General features: G+C 50.5%; 2 protein-coding genes across 4 annotated transcripts; one reads left to right on the plus strand and one right to left on the minus strand.

Annotated features, from left to right (window-relative positions):
- The first annotated feature begins 1,670 nt into the window (after nt 1–1,670).
- TMEM11 (transmembrane protein 11) lies at nt 1,671–10,735 on the plus strand. Its single transcript, XM_071571401.1, has 2 exons — nt 1,671–1,754; nt 9,817–10,735. The coding sequence occupies exons 1-2, from the start codon at nt 1,690–1,692 to the stop codon at nt 10,331–10,333; spliced, it is 582 nt and encodes a 193-aa protein (XP_071427502.1). The 5' UTR covers nt 1,671–1,689; the 3' UTR covers nt 10,334–10,735.
- Nucleotides 10,736–12,014: 1,279 nt separating this feature from the next.
- DHRS7B (dehydrogenase/reductase 7B) lies at nt 12,015–21,868 on the minus strand. Of its 3 annotated transcripts, none has more exons than XM_071571275.1 (7): nt 21,796–21,868; nt 18,707–18,882; nt 16,830–16,945; nt 15,940–16,150; nt 15,521–15,613; nt 14,066–14,218; nt 12,015–13,734 (listed from the first exon to the last, which is right to left on the minus strand). In XM_071571275.1, exons 1-7 carry the CDS (start codon nt 21,816–21,818, stop codon nt 13,529–13,531), a joined length of 978 nt encoding a protein of 325 aa, XP_071427376.1. In that variant the 5' UTR covers nt 21,819–21,868; the 3' UTR covers nt 12,015–13,528. The 3 variants fall into 3 exon arrangements, with proteins under 3 accessions (XP_071427376.1, XP_071427377.1, XP_071427378.1); XM_071571276.1 differs by having other exon boundaries at nt 18,707–18,940; nt 21,796–21,836; XM_071571277.1 differs by lacking the exon at nt 21,796–21,868 and adding an exon at nt 20,942–21,060.
- Nucleotides 21,869–22,202: the final 334 nt, after the last annotated feature.

A 22,202-nucleotide genomic window follows, 5' to 3' on the forward strand; every position in this document is an offset into this window, starting at 1 on the left:
AACATTAAGGCGTGAAAATATTTAAATCTCCAGCTGCTGTGCTTGTCCAGAGCCAGGTGGGCAGGCAGGTGACTCACAGGGACACAGAGCACTTCCCTCCTGGGAGCACAGCCCCAGCACTCAGCACCCAGGATGCAGCACAGCATCTGTGCCACTTCCTAAAGCTGAGTGCAAGATAGAGGCTGGAGTTTGGATAACTCGGCGTGCCAGGGAGGGTGCTGTGGAGAAGGAGATCTTATTTACAGTTAAAATTTGATCCAAAGTGACAAGTGGCCCCAGGGCTGCAGCTGAAAAGCAGGAGGAGTGTGGGCTGTGCTGCTCCCCAGGGACAGCATGGTGGGGTTGGGGCTGTAGCTGGGCTGTTGCTGGGAACACACTCTGTTTACATTCCACATTCCAGACGGTCCATGCTCCGGCCTGTCCCAGCAGTGCAGCACGTTCTGCCGGGCTGGGCACGCATCCCAAACACCTCTTGTTCCTGCAAATGCACCCTGGACCTCCAGCAGAACAGCTGCCCCCCAAATCCCAGCTGAACGCAGCAATGTGGGAGGGCCCTGCAGGATGGAAGAGCAGCCTTGGGATTGCTGGGAAGGTGGAGGCAGCCAGGGGTTGGTTCTTTTGTCACCTTACATCCCATGTTGTCAAAAAGAGGGTTTTTTGAGGACTGGGAGCAGCAGAGCCAGCACTGCTCTCTCCTGAGAGGTGCCGAGATCCAAGGACAGGCCTGTCCCCAAGAGCTGGGAAACTTATTAAGGGAATTCCCAACAAAAAGGTTCCCCTCCTGGGAGGAATCAGACTGGGAGCAAGAGGGGGCCCTGCAGAGGCACAAGGATCCTGGAGAGAACTCTCCCAGCACCCTGGCATAGAGGCTGAGGGCAGGGGGGGCCTGGGACAGCCCCACAGAACCTTCAGCATCGCCTTCTGCTGCATCCACAGGAGCTGGGAAACCTCTGGCAGCACCTGCACTTCGCTTCTAGAGAAACATCTGGTCATAAACTTTATATTGATTCCATGATGCCAGAGGTCTTTTCCAACCTAAGTGATCCCGTGATTCTGTGGTTTATTCCTCCTCAGAGACGCAGCAGGGGCACCTCCCCATTCCCTGCTCCTCTTTCGGGATTGATTACAGGGGCGAAATTCAGCCCAAACCGCCCATCCTCTCCTCTCTGCGAGGCGCTGCTCGAGGGGATCCTGCAGGGAGGGAACCTCCTGGTTGCTTCGGAGCAGGAACACGAGGCGATGCTGAGGCGGCCGAGCGGTGCCGGCCCTCATGGCGGGGCCGCGGGGCAGGCCGGGACTCGGCGCCGCGCTCCTCCCACGGCCGGCCCGCTCCGGCGGCAGAACCCGGGCGGCGGGGCCGAGCCGAGCCCTGCAGGGCCGCCCCGCCGGCGGTGCCCGGAGGTGTTCCCGGAGGTGTTCCCGGGGCTGCTCCCGGGGGTGTTCCAGGGGGTCCCGCCGCGGTGCCCGCCCGGCCCCACCGCCCCCGCTCCGACTCAGGGGACTACACGCCCCAGAAGCCCCCGCGGCCGTGCGGCATCGCGGGGCACTGCGGGGCCTGTAGTCCTTTTGCGCGCTCGGCCCCGTCTCTCCCCGCGGCCGCGGCCGCCCCGCGCACTACATCTCCCATCAGGCACCGCGGCGCGGCCGCGGGCCGCCGGCGGAGACATTTGCGAGCCGAGTGTGTCCAAGATGGCGGCGTGGGGAAGGAGGCGCGGGGGCCCCGGCGGCACCAGCAGCGGCGGCGGCCGGGACAGGTGAGGCGGCGGCGGCGGCACCGCAGCACCCACCGCGGCCGGGGCGGGGGCAGCGCGGGGGCAGCGCGGCCGGGCGGGGCGGGATGCGGCCGGGCAGAGGGACGGGGGGCGCCCGGCGGGGCCGGGCCCGGGGCGGAGGCCGCGGGCCGGGAAGGTCAGCGCGGGCTGAGGGCCCAGGGCGGCGGCGCTGCCCGCGGCGGGAGCGGCGCTGGCGGCCCGGAGATGGAGGAGGGCCGGCCCCGGGAGGCTCCTTCCGTCCACGGCTATTTTTAAAGGCGGGGAGGGAGCGGCGAGTCCTCCAGGGTGACCTCCTTGTGCCGGGACTCGGTACCGCCCGGAGCCGCCGCCGGGACGGGCTCCGGCACTGCCCGCGGAGCGGCGGGGGAGGTTTGGGCATCGTTAGCTTTAAAATGGGGAAAAGAGACAAGAGGGAAATATCACAGGATCAGTTAGGTTGGAAAAGGCGTCTGAGATCGTCGAGTCCAACCTGTGAGCGAACACCCCCTCGATAACCAGCCCGGAGCACTCGGTGCCTCTCCCAGCCCTGAAACACTCCAGGGACGGTGATCCACCATCCCCTGGGCAGCCCCTTCCAATCGCCCTTTCTGTCAAGGAATTCCTCCTAATGTCCGACCTAAACCTCCCCTGGCACAGCTCAAGACATGAACTACATGAAAACCTGTGTGCACAGTTCTCCACCTGCCGAAAATGTCTGGGTTTATCCCGCAGTGCCTGACGTTGGCATTTTCCTGCCCTGCCCCAGGGCTGACTGATGTAACCGGCAGCTGCTGCAGCGTTCTCCGAGTTTTCTTTTGTCCTGCTGCCTCACCTCGAAACTCTGATATCCCTCTAATTAGAAACCGTGATATCCCCTCTTAATTTTTGTTGTGGCTTTTCCTTCGCTTTGTTCCCTCGCTGTAATTCAACACTGTTTGCTTTGATGGTGTGGAATCTACACAGTCAAAGGAGAGCCACAAGTAGCCCTTAAAATTCTGGCGCTAAGATGAGTTGCAGGAATGCTGCCTGTGATCAGGGAATTCAAAAGTAATTGAACTGGAAGAGCCAATGGAATTTCTGCATCACTGTGGTTCACATAAACAACTAAGAATACCACAGGGGCAAAGCTGTCTCTGCACCCAGAGCTGGCACTGCCCCAGCACGGGAGGTGGGGAGTTTTCATGGGGATTTTTCATGTGTCCTCCCAGCAGGAGGGAAAGGATAAAAAAAATCATGGAAAATAGCACTTAATGACTTGAATAAAAATTATTTTTCCAGGGTGAAAACTGACGCAGACTTAAAAGTGAGTTCTAACAGTGTAACTTCATCTGTGAACTGTACAATGATGTAATTGTTGTTTGAGGTGATCTTGTTTTCAAAGCTGTGATTGCTCTTGATCTTAGGATGAAATAATATCCATAAACACGAGTCCCTTCATGAACCTGCTGCATTTATTATTTTTCCTTTGCCAGTGAGAAGGAGATGGAAGAGAACAGATCCAGCCCTGAGCAGCAATCCACAATCTCCATTAAACAATGGTGGTTTTTGAGGTGTCACTGTCCAAGTGTGACAGGGAGTGATAATTCCAGTAGGTTTGGGGTGATGTCAGGGAGGTGCTGCTTCTTCCCTGGAGGTTTTTCAGCTGAGCTTGGCCGTGGCACTGAGTGCCATGATCTGGTAAAGGGGCTGGAGTTGGACCAAGGGTTGGACTTGATGATCTGGGAGGGCTTTTCCAACCCAATCCATTCTATGATTCTGTGTTTCTGTGGATGTGGCACTGAGTGAGAATCCACCACATCTTGATCCAACCTCACTGTGATCACCAGCCCAGGGCACTCCGTGCCCTGGGCTGGTGATCACAGTGGGGTTGGATCAAGAGTTGGACTTGATGATCTTGGAGGTCTTTTCCAACCCAATCCACTCTATGATTCTATGATTCCTGGCAGCTGCAGAGCAGGAGATGTGCATGACTGGGCTCTGCCTCTCTCCATCAGAGCTGCTCCCAGGCCACACCTGCCTGTCTGGTTTGGTGCTGCAGCCCAGGTTGGGTGCGGGCAGCGCTGACAGACGTGGTGTCATCACATGATGACATCTGCTTTTTATAGACTGAACAGTTTTCTTACTCTGGGTGGGATTCTTGTCCAGAGACACGTTCCTTTGAACTGGATATGCTGATCCAGTTTTCCTCCCAACTGAGCTGCTCCAAGGAGTGTTTGTAGTTGTCAGCCAGACGGTCTAAAAGGCATCTCTGTGTCAGAGGTGGTGGGAGGAGACTCAGTGCTGAATAAAATCCTGTCTGCTGTGAGACTAGAGCAGCTTTCATTTAAAAATATATATAAAACTGTATCTGGGGAGACTGAATCCCTTCATAAACAGCTTTATTCATACAGAGAAGTCTGTAGTTGGTCAGAAAGTGCTTTCCTCACTAGGAGTGAATGTAAGGACATGAATTTCAAAGGATGTTGACTGTGAACTCCAGCTGGCTCTGGTGGTGAAATAACAACATTAAACAAAAAAAAACCCAAAAACACTGAAGGGAACCAACTAAATATTTGTTTTTCTTCATTCTGGATAAACTCTTTAATGGAGACTGTGTAAAGGGAATTGTTGATCTGTAGACCAAAACAACTTTTTCATGCAGAACAGACACTGGATTGTGCTGGGTGTTTTTGTATAAAAGGCAGTGGACAGCATGTCGTTTGTTCCCCTGGGAGATGTTCTGACAAACTCTGGAAAGAGCAGCTTTCATGTCCTCACCGCTGCCTGCCCTGGCTCCTCTGTGCCCTCACAGAGCCCTCACTACCTGCACTGCTCAGATTTCTGCTACTCTGCTTGCAGCAATGATTGACCTACTTCCATCAGCCTGGCTAATCATTAGTTGACTTAAATTGACACCTCCTCGTTGTCCAGGGGCTGCAGTTTGTTGTTATGGTTTATGATGTTTTCTTTAGTGTTCAGGGAATGTTCTGGTCCCTTGTTGAGGCTTCTTGATGATGTTCTCCTGTCCTTTTTCCTATTTGTATTTAAGGTGTATCTTCTGAACTAAGGTCTTGCTTTATTGCTAAGCTTTTCCTGTTGTTCCCCTGCTTTGATGCCCTTCTTACAGCCCTGGGCCTGGTGGGTTGTGAGGACACTCAGCAGAGAAACAATTCCCCAGGTGTCTGAGCTGGGACATGTCAGTGCTTTCCATGCACCATCTGAGTAGAAACACTCTGGTGAATACGACTTGAAGGTGGAATATTTCCACTGAGAATTAAAGCCAGTCCACGGCTCGTTCCTTAATCTTGAAATTAAATTAAGTTTCAGGAAGGATTTAGGTTGGAGGCAGGGAAGTTTAGTGTTTGAATTTGTCATGCCCTGACTGTTGGCTTCCTCCAGCTTGGTGAGAGGCTGGCAGTGCCCCCAGACATGCTCTGGCCACCTGGAATCTCCTTTTTCTGAGATCATTTGCACAACCAGCACAAAGCCCCTCTTGCACTGCTGGAGTAGACTCTGTGTGCTGTTTGTGACACATCTTATCACACTGCTGCAAGCCTTTCCTTTCTTATTTTTTTAACTACTAATCAAACTGCTCTTCCTTTGCAGTTCATCTGATTGTTTGGTGCTCTGAGCAATCCTGTTGCCCAGGAATATTCTTTTTTTAAAAAAAACTTTAACAAAACTTGACCTGTGTGTTATAGGGGCGTTCAAAAAGAATTTATTTTTGCCCAGAACTGTACCTGCACTTTGTGCAGCTTGAGGTTGTTTCTAAGTGTGATTTTGCAGAACTGAGATGGTTGGATGACTTGAAACCCTCACCAAAAGTCTGTCTGGCAGACTGACAGGCTGAGAGGAACAAACTTGAGAGGCTCAGCCCTTCTCCCTGCAGGTGAGCAGTGGCAGGAGGATGCTGGGGGTTCTCCCAGGGTGTTTTACCTGCCCTGTCCTCAGCACTCTCTTCCTTTGTTTCTCCTCTTGCCACTTGGCTCCTGGCAAAGCTGAAAGTCATTTCACATGGACTGACATTGTGCCTCCTCTTTGGAACATTATTTATGTCCCCATCCATAGACTATCCAATCGAAACTTCCATTTACCAGGCAAGTTGCTGTTTGCAGGACTTCTGAGCTGGAGGCAGAGAGATGGAGCTGCTCCCAGGGCTGGAACTTTGGCAGGAATCCTTCCCTGGAGGGTGGGCAGGCCCTGGCACAGGTTGGGCAGAGAAGCTGTGACTGTCCCAGCTCTGGGAGTATCCAAGTCCAGGTTGGACGGGGCTTGGAGCAACCTGGGATAGTGAAAGGTGTCCCTGCCCATGGCAGGGGGTGGAATGAGATGATCTTTAAGGTCCCGTCCAACCCAAACCATTCCATGGTTCTGGGGGTCTGAACTGCTGGAGCTGCTGCTGTTCAGCACTTGCAGCCCCTCTCTCTGGTGCTCTCTGATATTCCCATGTTAGGAAGACAATCCCAATGTAATTTGAACCTTGTCCTGTGGCTGACACAGACACTTCTGCCCCTCCTGGCTGCTGCAGCCCTGTTAACAATGGATTCCTTAATTATAACTTTGGCAATACCAAAATTTGACACTGGTGATTTTTAAGTGATTTACATCTTGCTGTCCCAAATAGTTGAGAGTTCTGTCACATTCCCCCATCCAGGCACTCACTTGGCACCAGGAATGAGACACTAAAATTTCTCAAGTATAAACAGCCTGAAGCTGCAATAGAACAAATATTTGGATATAAGGTCCAGAATTATTGTTACAGAACAGCTGGACAACTTGTTAACTTAGTCCTTCTTTTTGGGGTGGGGAGACAGATCATGAAAATTAATTTGATTGAGTAATACTGTGAACTGCCTTTAGGTTCTGGTCTGTCCAGTAACCAGCCTGATGTTCTGAACACCTGGCAGCATTTTATATCTTCTGGAACTTGGTGCTCTCTGGTTATTTATTATTCTTTCAAGTAAAATGGAGTTTATACAAAGTCCCCATACTTGCTAAGGAGTGGATGCCAGCCCAGAGTTGCTTGCACAGCTCTGCATTTGTGTTTGTCGTGGCTGGGGGGTGGGTGACAAGCTCCAAAAGGCAAATCCCTTTGCTCTGCCTGGCTTTGTTGGTGTGCATTGAAAGGCTGTGTCAGAGAGGCTGGCTCTGTGCAGGGAGGTCCTGGCTCCCCCTCGGCTGAACCTCCCCGGCCCCAGGGACCTCATCTCTGTCTATTTCTGTATCAGCTGAAATCAAACCACTTGTCAGCTTTTCTTGCTCTGGGGCAGCCAGTTCTTGTGTGCAAATAGTACATGATAACCCACAGAAATGGAGCCTTGCTGATCCTTGACACGTCCTCTTGTTTGAGCAGCTAATTTTTCATTCTTTGCTGTTGTTTTTGAATTGTCTGTTTTGCCATTTGCAGCTTCAGCACTGTGATTCACGTTTATTTGGATTTTAGAGGACTAATTTGGAGAAACAGCAATGAGGAGGGCAGACTTTTTCAGGGATGAGACCTTTGTACAGCTTAGTTCTCAGTGGTGTTTTTTTCCAGCAGAACATACTTCAAATTCTGCTTGTTGTGGCGTAGGGGGATTGTGCTTTTCTTGACTTTATTGTTACAAAGCCCCAGGGTCTGGCAAGCCAGAAGATTCCAGAGCTGGACAGTGCTGCCTGTGGCCAGTCTGTTGGATTCCTGCTCTCTGACAGGTGTTCATGGTGTGGCTCTGCTTGGCAATGGTGGTGAAAGCAAAAAGGGCTGTTCAGAGGGAAGAACAGGCAAGATCTGAGCAAGGAGAAAGGAGGCTGAGGGGTTAATGGCACCTGTCCTGTTACTGAGCCTGGAACAATCCCATGCCATGTAGTTACCGAGTTCCTGCAGTTTGAGGCTCAGTTCCCACAGCTCCTGCACAGGCAGAGAAGGAACAGCCTCACTTCAGTGTTTTCCCAGTGCTGGCAGGAGATCCTGGAGTGACAAGACCACTGAGCTGTTCCTGAGCCTCTGGGAAGTTCTTGGTTAAATTTCTTATTTCTTTTGCAGACCCATCTATATGTTCCTAATTATTACAAAACACTGAAAGTGCTCCTTGGTAGGAGATACAAATTTCACCTGGAGGGCTGTGTTAGCACTGGGTCTGCTTCCAGGCTGGAAATGCCTTTCAGCAGTAGCTTTTCCATGAAGTCATTGTGCCCTAGAAAGTGGTTTCTCACAGTCCTGGTGTGCAGAGTTACCTCGAGCCTCTCTTTGGAATGAAACTGGAGTTTTTGATTTGAGAGAAGCTGTACTTGGAACATCAAGAAAAAGAGTCCTTGGCAGAAGCTACGACCAGCAGTGTCCTTAATGTAACACCTGCTTAGCTGGTTCCTTCTTAGAAACTCCTTTTTTTTTCTCTAAGTACCTTCAAATTCACCACAGAACTTCAGAGCCCACCACACCCTGTGCTGAAAGAGTTAATGGTGATTTCCCAAACAACGTTTGACAGGCTGATGTCCCCCAAGAAGCCCCTGGCACACACAGAATTCAGGGGGACTTTTATTTTCCTTTCCACCCATGAACAGTCCAAGGGGGAAATGCACTGCAGAGAACTCAATAACTACCTTGTAAGTTGAGTTTTCATTGTGGGTTATATAAATTCCATCCAGACTTTTAATGGAATTGCTTATTACTCTGCTTTGGGAGAGGGTGGTGCCTCTCGGGTCCTGCCGGTGGACTTTTGCTGCTGTTACAATTGCAGCTACTTCTGGCAACAGCTTGTAATTAACAATATTCTTGATTACAGCTGGCCACTGCTCAATCCCCTTTGCAGCACGAGTGGAGCTGCACATTAAGGATAATGTTTGGCAACAGCAGCTTGTGAATGTGTATTTTTCTCCCTTATTTTCCAGTCCATGCACATAAGTACCAGTGTACTAATGGAGCCAAAAGTGCTCGTTCCATTCTCCACATCAGCAGTGTCTTTTCCTCCTGATGTCAGGAGGGTCTAGATGCTGTTGGGATGAGGCTGTTTTGTCTGCTGTGATCAGGTCAAATGTGTGTGTGATTTGTTCTCTTTCTGCTAAAGGAATCTGGGAGATATTTTTATCCTTAAGAGGCCACGTGCTCAGTTTTGCTCTGGTTAAGCACAAGGATGTCAGAAATGCTCATTTCTGCTTAGAAGGGAGGATTTTGCTGTGTCCTAAGGGATGGGTTTTACCCTTTCTCAGAGCAGGTGAACAGTCATAATCCTTTTTCCTAGCAGTCTGTACATGAATGCAGCTCAGTTAAGTGGTGAGGAGGGTGGAGGGAAGGTGGAAGTTGGTGTGACTTCAGGTAGTTAAAAGCTCTGCTCCAATAAAAGTCCCATGACCCCCTGTCAGTAGGAATGTGCTCCCAGGTAATGTGAGCACCATTTTCTGCACTGCTCAAGCCTGTCTGAGTTAAAAACCTTTCTTTGCTGCATCCTACATCAGGAGAGGGAGTGAATTGTTCTGCAATGAACTGAGTGCTCTGCTACCTTCACCTTTCAGCAACGTCTGTTGGCCATCCTTGTTGGATTTGCTATGGATTGACTAGGTAGGGTTTGCTATGGAGGACTAAATAGCAAGGCTGCATCAGTGGCAAGGAGGTGATTACTGGGGGGAGAAAGCAAATGGATTCATCTGGAGATGCTGCCTCCCTCAAAACCTTCCAGTGCAGTTTGTCCTCTCGATGGATGAGCTGTTGGTCTTGTTTTCTGGGAAAACTCCTCAAGTCTGTGTGGTTTTTTTCAGTGGGGCATTGTGGTCACTCAGCTGTGAGTGACACTTGCAGTGTCTCCCAAGAAACTGTTTGGGTATCAGTGTGGGGAACCATTTCAGGACTGTGAACAAGATGCTGTTTCTCAAGTTGTTTTATATCCTCCAAGTCAGGAAAAGGTAAGAGAAACACATTGGCTTATTTTGGGATGAATTATTGTACAGCAGGTGTAATGTGAAATGAAGCTTGAGTTGAAAAAGCTGCTGGTTGTGGAGCAGAGGCAGTGCCTGACCTTGAGGGGCTGCCCTCACTCGGGGCACTCTCACAGCCGGGTGGGCAAACAGCCCGTCCTTAACTCTGTCGTTTTAATTCCGAGTTTCCCGTTAACAGGGTCACCTTGTCCTCCACGGACTGTTACATTGTGCACGAGATCTACAACGGGGAGAATGCTCAGGACCAGTTTGAGTACGAGCTGGAGCAGGCCCTGGAAGCGCAGTACAAGTACATCGTGATCGAGCCCACGCGCATCGGGGACGAGACGGCGCGATGGATCACGGTGGGGAACTGCCTGCACAAGACAGCCGTGCTGGCGGGCACCACCTGCCTCTTCACCCCCCTGGCACTTCCAGTAGATTATTCTCACTACATCTCCCTGCCTGCTGGAGTGCTGAGCGTGGCCTGCTGCACCCTCTACGGGATCTCGTGGCAGTTCGATCCCTGCTGCAAGTACCAGGTGGAGTACGATGCCTATAAACTGTCGCGCCTGCCCCTGCATACGCTCACCTCGTCCACCCCCGTGGTGCTGGTGAGGAAGGACGACCTGCACAGAAAGAGACTGCACAACACGATAGCACTCGCTGCCCTGGTGTACTGTGTAAAGAAGATCTATGAACTCTATGCTGTATGACTTCAGCAGGGAAGAGAGAAACCCACAAAGACAAGTGTATTAAGACTCCCACAGTAACATTTTGTTTTTTCCTCTTTGAGAAGCAGTGGAGACTGGGAAGGATTTGGTTTAATAGAGCTGTTATTTTTCAAATAACACATCACTGGTGCACCAAGGTTTTTCAGTTCTTCGTTACACTTGAGATGTGGATGTGTGGTGGCTCGAGAATCAGTATGTTAGGCCAGGGGAGTCCAATCCAGCAGCGGAATGTCAATGAAATAAAGCAATAGAAAGAGGGGGGGTGAGAGCTGCTTTCTTTTTTTTTTTTTTTTTTTGGAAACATTTAAGTATATTGTTTAATTGTATTACACAGAACCAGCCAGAAGTTATCATTGACCATTAAAGGATGAGAATTTCAAATGCTTTTGTTCTCTTGTCACTATTATCACAGTTTCCTTTGCTGCTGTGCTTCCAGGGGGTGGAGGCTTTGCTGCAGTGGTGGTAATTATTATTCCCTCTCACACACAGACCTGACACTCCTCTTGTCCCTTGCACAAGGCAGCAGTGCCTGTGTTACCTCACAGCAACCATCTGCTGAAGGAACAGCTGCAGGTGTTGCTTTCCCTCTTCCTTATGTTTCCTGGAGGAGCCTTAGTTGTTACCTCAGGCTGATCCTTTTCAGTAATTGCTTAAACATTGATAGCTGGGGTCAGGGTGTCCCAGCCCTGCCACCTCCAGCCACGACTCCTCTGCCCACTGTAAGTTTCCAGCTACACATTCTGCTCAGTTCTTGTTAGGGTGGATGTCTCCACTGAAGTGTCTTGTTCCATGTGCAGCTGAGGGTGCCAAGGTGGGAGGCCACCTGTGCTCCCTTTGTGCTGTGCCCTGAGTGCAATTCCACTGCTCCTGCCTGGCACTCCTGCTCCTGGAGCTGCCTGCTCCTGCTGCCAGGCATCTCGTGACTGCATCTTGTACCTGCATCACCTGAAACTTCAGAATTCAGTCTTGTGCATTAATTCATCTTTTAGCTCTAAACTCAAAATCTTGTTCTTACAATGGGAGTTATTTACTGTTTTGCCAGATCTGCCTGTTACTTTTAGAGATAGGGACTGGCTGTCTGTAATCTCCTCCTACCAGATGGAAAACAGGCGTGGCATTGGCAGGGCCAGCTTGGCACAGCTTCAGCTGTTGGGATCCAGGAGCAAAGCCTGCAGTAAAAGCTGCCCATGCACAGGTGTGCTCCTGCCCCAGTGGCAGCTGCAGCCTGAGCTCTGAGGCTGACACAGACCTTGGCAGGGTGTCTCACGAGTTCAGGCACCAAACTGAGTCCTTCAATCTGCATCTCTCCAAATTTCCACAGCAGGCACCAAGAACTCCCCCTGTGCTGGCCTCCAGCCTCCATGGTTCTGATTTGTGCTTTCTGCTGAGGCAGCTTTGGTGTGAGCAGCACACAGAGCCTGTCTGGGTGTGCTGGGCAAACTGGGTTTGCTGGGAGTTCTCAGCTTTCAGCACCTGCACAGGCAGCTGGACCTGAGCAGGCCCGTGGGCTGGAGGAAGCTCGAGTGGCAGAGAGACATTTCTGGGTGGCAACGGCCCTTTGTACAGTGGCTGAGCTCTCCCTCCAAGGTTAAAAGAAGCTGGGATCCAGAGCATCTATTTATAGCAACAATGTACAGTTGCCTTGGCAGAGAGGAGGAGAAGAAATGCAACTACTTCATCTTGCTGTGGTTAGGCCAGGCTGGGCAAGCTGCCCTTCCATCCTGACATGTTTCCAAAGTCCTGTCTGCTGGATGGATTTGAAGCCAGTGGCACATCTACCACAGCTACTATTACTGCCGCAGAAGGCCCTGAAGGACCCTGCTGTTTTTCACTCAATGCAGAGTAATTCTCAGGGCTTTTAGTTCCTTCACCAAAACTGTGGTCCTGGCACCTTTTTGTAAGGGATTTATGGAAAGAAAAATAAAACCCTCCTGCCTTCCCTTCCTCTAACATTACCTGCTACGAGGAGCTGGAGTAGAACAAAGGAGTAATTTCATAGCAATGTAATTTATTTGTCATCAGATGATCACTCACAGAACATGAGGCAGGACATGGAAAACGCTGATAAGTGCATGGAGGTGGCAGCAGGGGTCTGGACCTTGGTTTTCCTACTAGTAGGCTTTATTTTCATTACAAGTGAAAAAACGATTATTTCTGTCCTTACTGAACTCTCTGTGCAGCAATTCCTTTTTCCTGGTGGTGCTGGTATCCCTCACATGAGAAGAACAGGCAAAGAATGGAATATGGCACTGCCTGAAGCCTGTGAAGCATCAACAGCCAGGTATCATTCCCCTCTGAATGTGATCCTAATTGGCATCTGTGATTGGTGTGAAGCAATGAGAACTAGGGGGCTGTCTGGTTACTGTCCATCCCACACACAGGTTCTCCTCTGCATCCAGGAGGCAGGGCCTGCCATCCACGGGGCCACACCTGCTCCGTGCTCCAGGCCTGCAGGTGGGCCAGGTGTGCTCTGTCACCTGGCTGTGCTGTTCTCCCTGTTCAGGGCCTTCCTGCCTTCCCTGCTGCGGGGGGTTCATGCTGTGCAGAGCTCAGAGTCCCTGTACGTCAGTAAGACATGATTCAGACACATAAAACAAAGGCCAAATAAACTTCAACTGTACATCAGTTACTCTCTTAAAATTGGCAGTGGATTTGAGCTTAACATATCAGATGACTTGGCATGTTAACAAGCAGAAGGTCTGTGAAGTTTCCCACTTCCAGCAGCATGTTCTGGATTGGATTGGAAGGGGTGGGAAGGAGACACTGATCCCAAGAGCTCAGGACTCCATTTCACAGGGACTGTGGTGTGGGGAAAGCCAAGATCTGCCTGTGTGAAGGCAAAGCAGGTGGGTTTTATTTGTAGCAGCCCAGTCAATCTGAGCATGCCTGGAGTGAGGTGAGGGGTGTTCCAGCACAGGGGCCTCCCTGGCTGCAGTCCCTTGAGTCACCTCCCCTGCAGCCTCAGCTCTCCCCCGTTGTCCAAGCACCCTTCCTTCTCCAGGTGAGGTTTAGGTGCTGTCTTCCACCAGTGTGGGCAAACCACTTCCCACTCTCCATGCAATAGTAAACTTTAGCATTCTGAGAAAGGTTTTCTCCTGCAGGAGCACCTCCAGTAATGTCCCAGCCAACTGCAGGGCCTCAGCCTGTCCCTGCAGGTCTGCGCAGGGGAGCTGAGCTCTAAGAGTCCTTTGCTTTTCTCTCCTTTTTTGCTCTAGATGCCATTAAGGTGAAGAAGACCCTGGGGCAGAGGTTCCTCAGGTAAACAGCCAGGAAGGGGGTCAGGCCAGCCACAAGTACTTCCTTCTTCTTCTGTCCCACTGCATTGAGAACCACCTGAGCCACCTCGGCCGCCGTCTGTCCCTCGGCCGTGTTCTTGTCCATAACTGCCAAGGGAAAGCCCAGTGAGCACCAACACCAGCAGGAAAACCCACACTTAGGTACCCTCCAGGAGTTCTCTAACTGTACATGGCTGCTTGCACTGGTTCTTACTCCCGTTGTGTATGGGAGCACAGGCAGGTGTAACTCAGGGCTGGGTCAGAAGGCAATAGTTGCTGTCTAGGAAGGATAAATTTTGGGGGTTACTGTTCCTACCCTGCATCCAAAGTTGGTTTTTGATCCTTCACTGCCAACCTGTGTCCCCACCAGAGGCCACGTGTTGCAAGCACACTTTGTGGTAACTCAGTGAGGTGCTTTGCATACAGAATTGTATCTCACCTCCGTAGCGAGACCCATCTGCTGTGACAGCATTGAGAGAGAGGTTTGTCTGGATGTACCCCGGGCTCACAACTGTCACATCAATGTCATACTGCTCCACCTCTGCTCGCAGACAGTCAAAGAAGGCCTGGGTAGCGTGTTTGGAGGCAGCATCTGAAAAACAGGGAAGGGACTGTGCACCAAGGAGAAGGAGCGTGGCTGAAGGAACATTCACTCCCTAAATGGCTTTTTCACTGCAATGAAGCCACTTCTCAGCAAGAACCCAGCAGCTGTTCTCCATTTTCTACGTTTGGTTTTGTTTGATGAATGGCAGCAACAGGTAGTGGGCGTGAGAGGCAATTTAGGACAGTAAAATGTAAACTCAAGTTGGAAGCTGGCTGGGATCCTGAGCTGACTATCACAGCCCTGCCAAGCACTCCAGAGTGAACCCAAGCTGCCTCCCTCTCCTGATAAAGGAGACCCAAGGGCTGGCGTGGGAAATGTGTGGTCAGACAGGCTGTGGCTGGGGAGGGCAGAGCTGGCAGTCCCTGCACGGTGCAGAGCTCTGGGGACTTGCAGAGCAGGTTCAGAGCTTGGCTGCACACAAGTCCAAACCAGATCTCACAAGCAGGCAGGAGCAGGGAAGTGTGGCCTAGGGCAGGATTTCCCCCATTAAATGGCTGAGTGACTCCTTTTCCTTGCTCCCTTCCCATGTTCTTGGTCACTGCCACCACCTCTCCACAGCAGCACGAGCTCAGCACAGGCTGCACACAGTGAGGACCCAGGCCAGGGCTCTGGGAGCTCTTCAGAACACACTTCCTGGACCCACATGACCTACAAGACCACATGGCTAAGACATTGCAGGGTTTCCCTGACTCAGCATTGTGCCCAACCCATCTTCTGCCATCACCCTGTCCTTCTGGTGTTTATTTTCAGTATTTACAGTATTGTGTGTTAAACACTCTCCTCTTAGCTCATCCATCTTTCAAAAGGCCTTTTCCAGTAATCTCATTGGTATTTCTTGTCATAACTGATTTAGCATGAAGAATTTCCTGAATCAAGATGACTGTTCAGGCTTTTATTTTGGCATTGGTTGTACTGTGGCACTTCATAACTTATTAAAACAAGAAGTTCCTACTTTCTTATAGATTAACCAGACAAACAAGGATAAAATACCATAAAATTATGGAATCATAACGACTCTCAAGTGTTAAGAAAGGATTATCAAGCTATTCTCAAAACATACTGTGCTTTCCCATCTCTTAACAACCTCAGGACAGGACTAAGATTTTGTATTTGAGAGATGATGGGAGTGATTTGAGAGATGATTTGTGAGCACACTGAGGGTGATGCACAGCTCTGCCTTCCCTGCACGCAGCCAGCTCCATGGAGAGCTAAATGTGGAAGCAGGAGCCAAGTGTTTATTCAGCCTGGTGCCCCAAATATGTCTTTCCCATCTCTTCTGGAGGTACTTACATGCAGATCTGAAAGGAATGCTTATTTTGCCTTGAACGCTGCTGATGGCCACAATGTGGCCTTGTCTCCTCTTGATCATGGAGGGGAGAAGTGCTAGCAAAGGACAGAAAAGACCCATTCAGACAACAGTCCTGCCATTGCTGCTGTCAAGAATCAAAGCTTTCAGAGCATTCAGGGATGCTGAAGTGAACTGGATCTCTTCCCAAGCTCTTGCCAGACTAGAGTCAGGACATGGAACAAGGAATCCTCTCTGATCAGGTACTTCCCACACAGTCCTGCCCAAGCACCTCCTTAGGCCTTTCCATAACCCAAAACCTTCCTCCCCTCTCCCCCTGCACTGCACCAGGTACAATCACAAACACGAGTGAAGCTGTGCTTGGTTGTGCTGCTCTGCAGAGGCCTCAGTGGGTCACAGGTACCTTTGGTGAGGGCTACGGGTCCAAAATAATTTGTTTCCATCACTTTCTTATCCACATCCAGTCCAGTGTCCACAATTGTGCCTCGGAAACTGATGCCTGCATTGTTGATCAGGATGTCCACGTGGCCCACGTGCTTCAGGATCTCCTCAGCCCCACTCAGCACAGTTTTGGTGTCCGAGAGGTCAAACACCACCATGTGAGGTTTGTGTGTCTGTGAACAACACAAAGTTAGCAAAACACCAGTTCAGGCTGTGCTGGATGTTTACTCTCCTGATGGGATTTCCCAGCTCTGGAAGCACAGGAGCAGGGCCATCCAGACCCTGTGCAACTCCAGTGTAGCAGTTCCACATGGCAGGAATACTGACAGAATCAGGCTGTGCTCTTGTCTTTGCCTGCTCCTGTAGCATGTTCCTTATACCCAAGCCCAGGAAAGGGGCAAGGGAGAACTTCCTCAAGTACTAAAGTTGTCTAATATTAAAGAAAATGCATCTGAACAAGTCAAACTTAACCTGTGTGTTCTCTGCAGAAGCCAGCAATACCTTTTTTTGCCTCTGTCAGCAGAACTAGACATTAAAAATGAAAGCCAGCAGAAGGAAGGCCACTTTTTCAGACTCAGTATGTGACATACAGGTGCAAGGGGTCTGGGCATTGCACTCACATGGTTTCACTGCCATTCCTACCCAAAGAGTCTTCCAGATGGCTTATTTTTGTAGGGCTTTCCCAAGAAATGACATGCCAGCTCAATGCTCCTTTATCACCATCTATCCCTAACCAGAGAGTTGCATTTTTCCTCTTGCTCAACAGAACAAGCCACAAGCAATTCTGTAACTGCTGTAACAACAGGAGCAGAAATCCCAACCACAGGAGGACAGTTCTCCTCCCACACTCACGTTCTTCCGGTGATTCTTCACAGCAGAAAGTTGCTGCACCAGCTCCTTGAGCTTCTCACTGTCTCTGCCACACAGCACCAGCTTGGAGCCAGCTGCATGGAAAGCCTTGGCACACTCTTTGGAGGAAGCAAAGAAGAGAGGACAGTAAGCATCTGAGTAACAAACAGCAGCTCCACGTTGTACCTGCTGATAACTAAAATCCCTTTTGGCTGGCAGGGGTCTGAGGTGGCTTTGTGGCTCCTGAGGGGTGGTCAGGCTGATTTACAGGGAGGTCACAGCCCTGTGTCATTCTCCTGTGAGTGTGAAGGACACAGGACAGCAGTGAGGCAGCTGCTGTGCTGGTCATGCAGTTATTGAGCTGTTTACACACCCTCCCCATCAGCTGGTGGAATTTGCCTGTGCATCTTCATTTTTGACTTTTTTTGTCCTTAAGAGTGACCACAGTTACCTCGTGTGTGCCATCTAATGCAGGGGGGCCTGGTCTTACTCCAGAGGTTTTGGAAGCCCTGGAGCTAATGGTGTCATCAGGGTGATCCCCTTCCTCAGGAAAAGGCTGAAGAAGGGAGGCCAGGCTGCTGTTCTCCCTTCAGAGCCAGCAGCTGATTGCATGTTCTGTCTCCTCTGTGAGCAGTGGGACAAACTGCTTGTTTGCACAGGAGATGGCAGGGGATGGTCACAAAGGGTGTTAAGAGCACACAGTAATTAGAGCTGGTCTGGCGTATCAATAACTGGGAGGGAGGGGAGGAGTGTGAGATCCTGCAAATGGGTCACTAAGGAGGGAACTTCCCTGTACAAGGGGGGAGTCCCTACACCCAACAGCACGTGGGGCTTCAGCTGCCCAGCTGGGAGGGCTCTCCTGACACATAATTCCCTCTCTTCTTGATGTGGAATACAAATTCTTTCACCACTCCAGCTCTTTGGTTGTGGCAGGCAGAGAGAACCAGCTCATCTCTGGCCAGCCAGTTCCTGAACCTCAAGGATAAGCTCACATGCAAAGCCAGCATCAATCTAAGCTCTGTTTGTTCTGTAAGTGTACTCATAATAGTCAAAGGCCTTGATAGCAGAGAGCACCTGGTCTTCTCTTCAAGCAGCTTTCAAAGCAATTATAGAAAGCAGAATTAGAGAATGTATCCACTCAAACACAGAATAAATTTTCTTTGTGGAAAAAGACCCCTACTTTGTTTTCACTTAGGAAAAAATACTCCCTTGTGTTAATATTGCCAAGGGTTTGAATTTCATAGAATCAGAATCAGTTGGGTTGGAAGAGACCTCTGAGATCATCAAGTCCAACCCTTGGTCCAACCCCACTTTGATTACCAGATCATGGCACTCAGTGCCACATCCAGTTTCATCTTAAAAACCTCCAGGGATGGGGAATCCACTCCCTCTCTGGGCAGTCCATTCCAATGCCTGAGCACTCTCTCTGCAAAGAATTTCTTAGAATTCCTTAGAACAAGAGGAAAGGTACCTGAGCTTGAGGGTGAGGGGCAGGGGAAGGAGTGGAAAGTTTGGCAAGGTAGCTGGAAGTACAACAAACATGAATGCAAAAGTTTGAGGAACTTTTGGAGAAACAATTTGACTTCCTGGCTTTTTCAGGCTTTAGGGAAAAGACCCCTGACAGCACAAGAACAGTGTGTCTCACTCCTTGCTTTGATAAGCTCCAGTTTATACAGGCTGATTACAATTTTCCTTAACAGATGAGACCTTCTTGCAGCAAGATTTGCACTGGCTGTGGCTGTAACTCACGTGGAGTGCCAGCCGTGCCTCTCAAAACTCAGAGCAAAGAACCTTCTCCTCATCACTACTTTAGTCCAGGAGCTGCCCCTTCCACACCCCTCTGCTTGCCCTGCCCTTGGGACTTTCCTTTGGATCCATACCTTTTCCCAGGCCAGAGGTGGCCCCTGTGATCACCACCACAGCCTCCTGCAGGTACGTCCTCATCCGCATCCACTGCAGGAGCCGGAAGAGGCCGAAGATGCCCAGGCTGCCAAACAGCAGTGGGATGATCACTGTGCTTGTGAAATCCATGAGCCTTCCTTTCTGAACAGTCTTCCTGCAGCCACAGGATGAAAGGAAACAGATCACTGCACCATGAAGAAAATTAGCAGAGGCTGGAAAATAAGGGAGGTTATTTTTCTTAACTCTGCCTTAGACTGTGAATAAACTAATCCCACATAGAAGTGCCTTCAACAGATTTCCTCATCTCTTAATTTAAACTTGGGAAAGTTCACATCAGTACTCAATGTAAAGCAGTTAAATGCTACTCTGAACATCCCAGCAGGACACTTGGCATTGGATCCTGCCAGCTGTCATGTACCAGCTTGGGTTCAGAGATGCTCTTCCCATATTTTGCTTTAGATTCACCCTCTTGTATTTGGAGTGAAAGTTCCCCAGGGCTGGGATATGTCTCCACATTATTCTGGTTGTAATAAAACCTCTCAGATTTCTCTAGAACAGCCAGTACCACAGTACCCACAAGCCAGTGTATTATCCAGATGGATAAAAGCCAGTGTGTGTTCTGGAGGCTCCAAGTTTTCTCTCTGTGCAAGTTATTTGCTTAACACACTGAAATCTCATCCTGGAATTGGACTCTGATTCCAAGGCATAGCCTTAATCTCCTTGCTAAGCCATTCCCTCAGGGGAGTGTGTTACATGGCCAGAGAGCAGGAGGGATTTCTGCTGTGGAAAGGCCACTGATTTTCCCACTGGATTTACCCCAAGCTTTTATTAAAGCTTGATGTCAAGTAGAGTCAATCCCAGCCCCTTTCTGGAACCTGCACCACTTCTGGGTCACACAGAGAGTCAAACCCAAATCTCAGGGTAGCTTCTCTTCCCTTCCCTTCCCTCTTTTCTTGTGCAGGTGAGGGTTTGAGCTCTTGTAGTTCAAACAGCAAGACAAGTCCTTACTGGGAAGATACTGGAAAGTTCTGGGCACAAAACTTGTGCTGCTTCAAACAAAAGGACAGAAACAGAAAACAATGTTAAGCCAGAATTCAGTGTCCCTGAATGGAGCTGAGGGGATGGCAGAGGCTCCTCATGCCATGGAACAGGGTCAGTGTGGAAAATATCAGGCTCTTCCAGATGTCCATCAGGGGCCTGGAGAGAATCCCTCAAGTAGCTGTTAGTCAAGAGACTGAACTTGCTGAAACAGGAGTGAACTGAATAAAGTAAATATTTCTGGAGGTGCAGCTGGAACACAATGATATAAAACATAAAAACAGCTCTAAATAAACGTGACAAGGTCTGAAAACAAAACCATCCAGTTGGTACACAGCTCTTCTCAGGGTGCTTTGGAGCTTCCCATTCCTGAGGTAACTCTGTGTGGGAAGTTCTTCCCTGTGTGATCCCCTGACATAATGCAGGGACACATCCCGGGGACAGGGACCATGCCCAGCGTGGGGAATCACAACCCAAAGGGAGGGGAGAGCTCAGGCCACTGCAGAGCATCTCATTCCTCCCCTCTGTGCTGAGGGAGGGCACACAGGGGGCATTTTCACAGAATCATAGAATGGATTGGGTTGGAAAAGACCTCAGAGATCATCAAGTCCAGGGCAGAAATAAGAACAATGATAATGTGAGCAAATACAGGTGACTGGAAACTTTCTGGAGGTTTCCCATAAAATAAATCACATTTATCCAATTGAAAAAAAACAAAAAAACCAAAACAAACAAACAAACAAAAAAACACCAACCAACCAAAAAACAAACCAAACCAAACCAAACACCAAAAAACCCAAAACCAAACCAAACCAAACACAACTTTCCCTTTAAAGCAAAAACTGGATGTAAAAACCAAGGCAGTGGTTTCTGAAGGAACAGAGATGGTAGTTAATAATGTCAAGGGTGCACTAAAGGCAGCAAAGATGGGATCAGTTCCTGACAGAAGCCAAACCCCCGAGAGCTGCCCCAAACACCCCCTGTTTTGGAGCTTCAGCCTCCCACAATCACATTGTCCTTTCCATGACGAGCGGCAGCAACCAGGAGGTTCATTCCCAAATCCAGATTTGGGGGATAAAAGGAAGGGGGCAAACACTCTGGCTTTGCTGAGGAGGCAGCAGAGCAGCTCCAGGCTCCATTAGTGACTTTAGAGTGAAGAAAGCACAAGGTCCTACCTGAGGAAAGAGCTCACTTGGGCTGGAGGTGCCTCCGGTCCCAGAACAGCCCCAGCTTAAATTTGGAAGTGGCAGAGATCCAGCCAATGTGCTGTGCCCGGTGCCAGCCCAGCCACCAGCTGCCTCTAAAAACAAACCTGGGCTTGACCTTTCCAGGGGGGAATTCAACCCCCGGGGCTGGAAAGGCAGAGGGAGCTCAGACAAAGCTGACAGGGACCCTCTGGGTGTTTCCAGCACCGAATAAATGATTCCAGAGCATCCCTAAGGGCCTTCCCATGCTCTAGAGGATAGAAAATAAAGGGCAACTTGTAATCAGTTGTAATTCTCTAACACTCTAATTAATTTGGGGCACATGCTGAGGTTACAGTGCACTCTGAAAGGGGTGTCAGGCCAATAATCTCCCCTTGAGAGGGTGCCGAGGGCCGGGCTCGGGCCCGCTCGGGAATCCCCTGATGGTGTTTGGGACACAAACAGAAGTGGCACGGTTGGAAAATCAAAAGATTTGTTGTGCCAAAGCAGCTGCTTCAGGAGCCATTGACCTAATCAAGGGTCATCTAAACCACCCTGAGAACAAGAGAGCTGGCTGAATGTCTGCCGTACATAGAGATAACATGCAATTATCTGTAATTATGTATTTAATGGCGGTAACAGCCATGGACTCTGCACTGGGGAGCGCTGCCTGTCCCAGGACACCAGGCCCGCGCCCTCCCGGCCTCTCCCGCGCTTCCCACACTCCCGGCGCTCACAGGGCCGTGCCCGCAGCCCCCCGGCCCTCCTGGGTGTCTCCTGTCCCCTCCTGTGCCCTCCTGTCCCTCCTGTCCCTCCTGTCCCCTCCTGTCCCCTCCTGTCCCCACCTGGCCTCCGCCGCCGTCACCATGACCACCGCCGGAAGTGCCAAGACAGGAACACTTCCGCCAGCACTTCCGCCAGCACTCCCACTGATGGGCGGCCCCGCCGGACGCCAACCGGAAGTCACTGCAGGAGGGCGGCTGCCCTCACCTGTCCTCCCGCCAGTACCGCCCGGGCGGGGAGCGGCGCTGCCGACCAGAGGTTCCGCCTCGGGTGGGCATCGCCTGTCACAGGATCCTAGAATGGGAGGATGGAAGGGAAGGGAAAGGACCATTGGGGATCACCCGGTGCCACCTCCTGCTCCAGCAGGGCCATCCCAGAGCACAGGGCACGGGATTGCGTCCAGACAGTTCTGGAATATCCCCAGTGGGGAGACTCCGCAGGCAGTGCTGGGTCACTGCACAGCAAAGGA

This window comes from Pithys albifrons, chromosome 16, assembly GCF_047495875.1.
Source record: "Pithys albifrons albifrons isolate INPA30051 chromosome 16, PitAlb_v1, whole genome shotgun sequence".
NCBI classification, from domain to species: Eukaryota; Metazoa; Chordata; class Aves; order Passeriformes; family Thamnophilidae; genus Pithys; species Pithys albifrons.

Excerpts from the sequence above, each read along its gene's own strand:
- TMEM11 (XM_071571401.1), top strand. The coding sequence starts at position 1,690 with ATGGCGGCGTGGGGAAGGAGGCGCGGGGGCCCCGGCGGCACCAGCAGC. Across the intron at positions 1,755-9,816 it reads AGCGGCGGCGGCCGGGACAG|GGTCACCTTGTCCTCCACGG; the intron begins GTGAGGCGGCGG and ends TCCCGTTAACAG.
- DHRS7B (XM_071571275.1), bottom strand. The coding sequence starts at position 21,818 with ATGGTGACGGCGGCGGAGGCCAG. Across the intron at positions 18,883-21,795 it reads GTGACGGCGGCGGAGGCCAG|GAAGACTGTTCAGAAAGGAA; the intron begins GTGGGGACAGGA and ends CTGTGGCTGCAG. Across the intron at positions 15,614-15,939 it reads ACCCGTAGCCCTCACCAAAG|CACTTCTCCCCTCCATGATC; the intron begins GTACCTGTGACC and ends GTCCTTTGCTAG.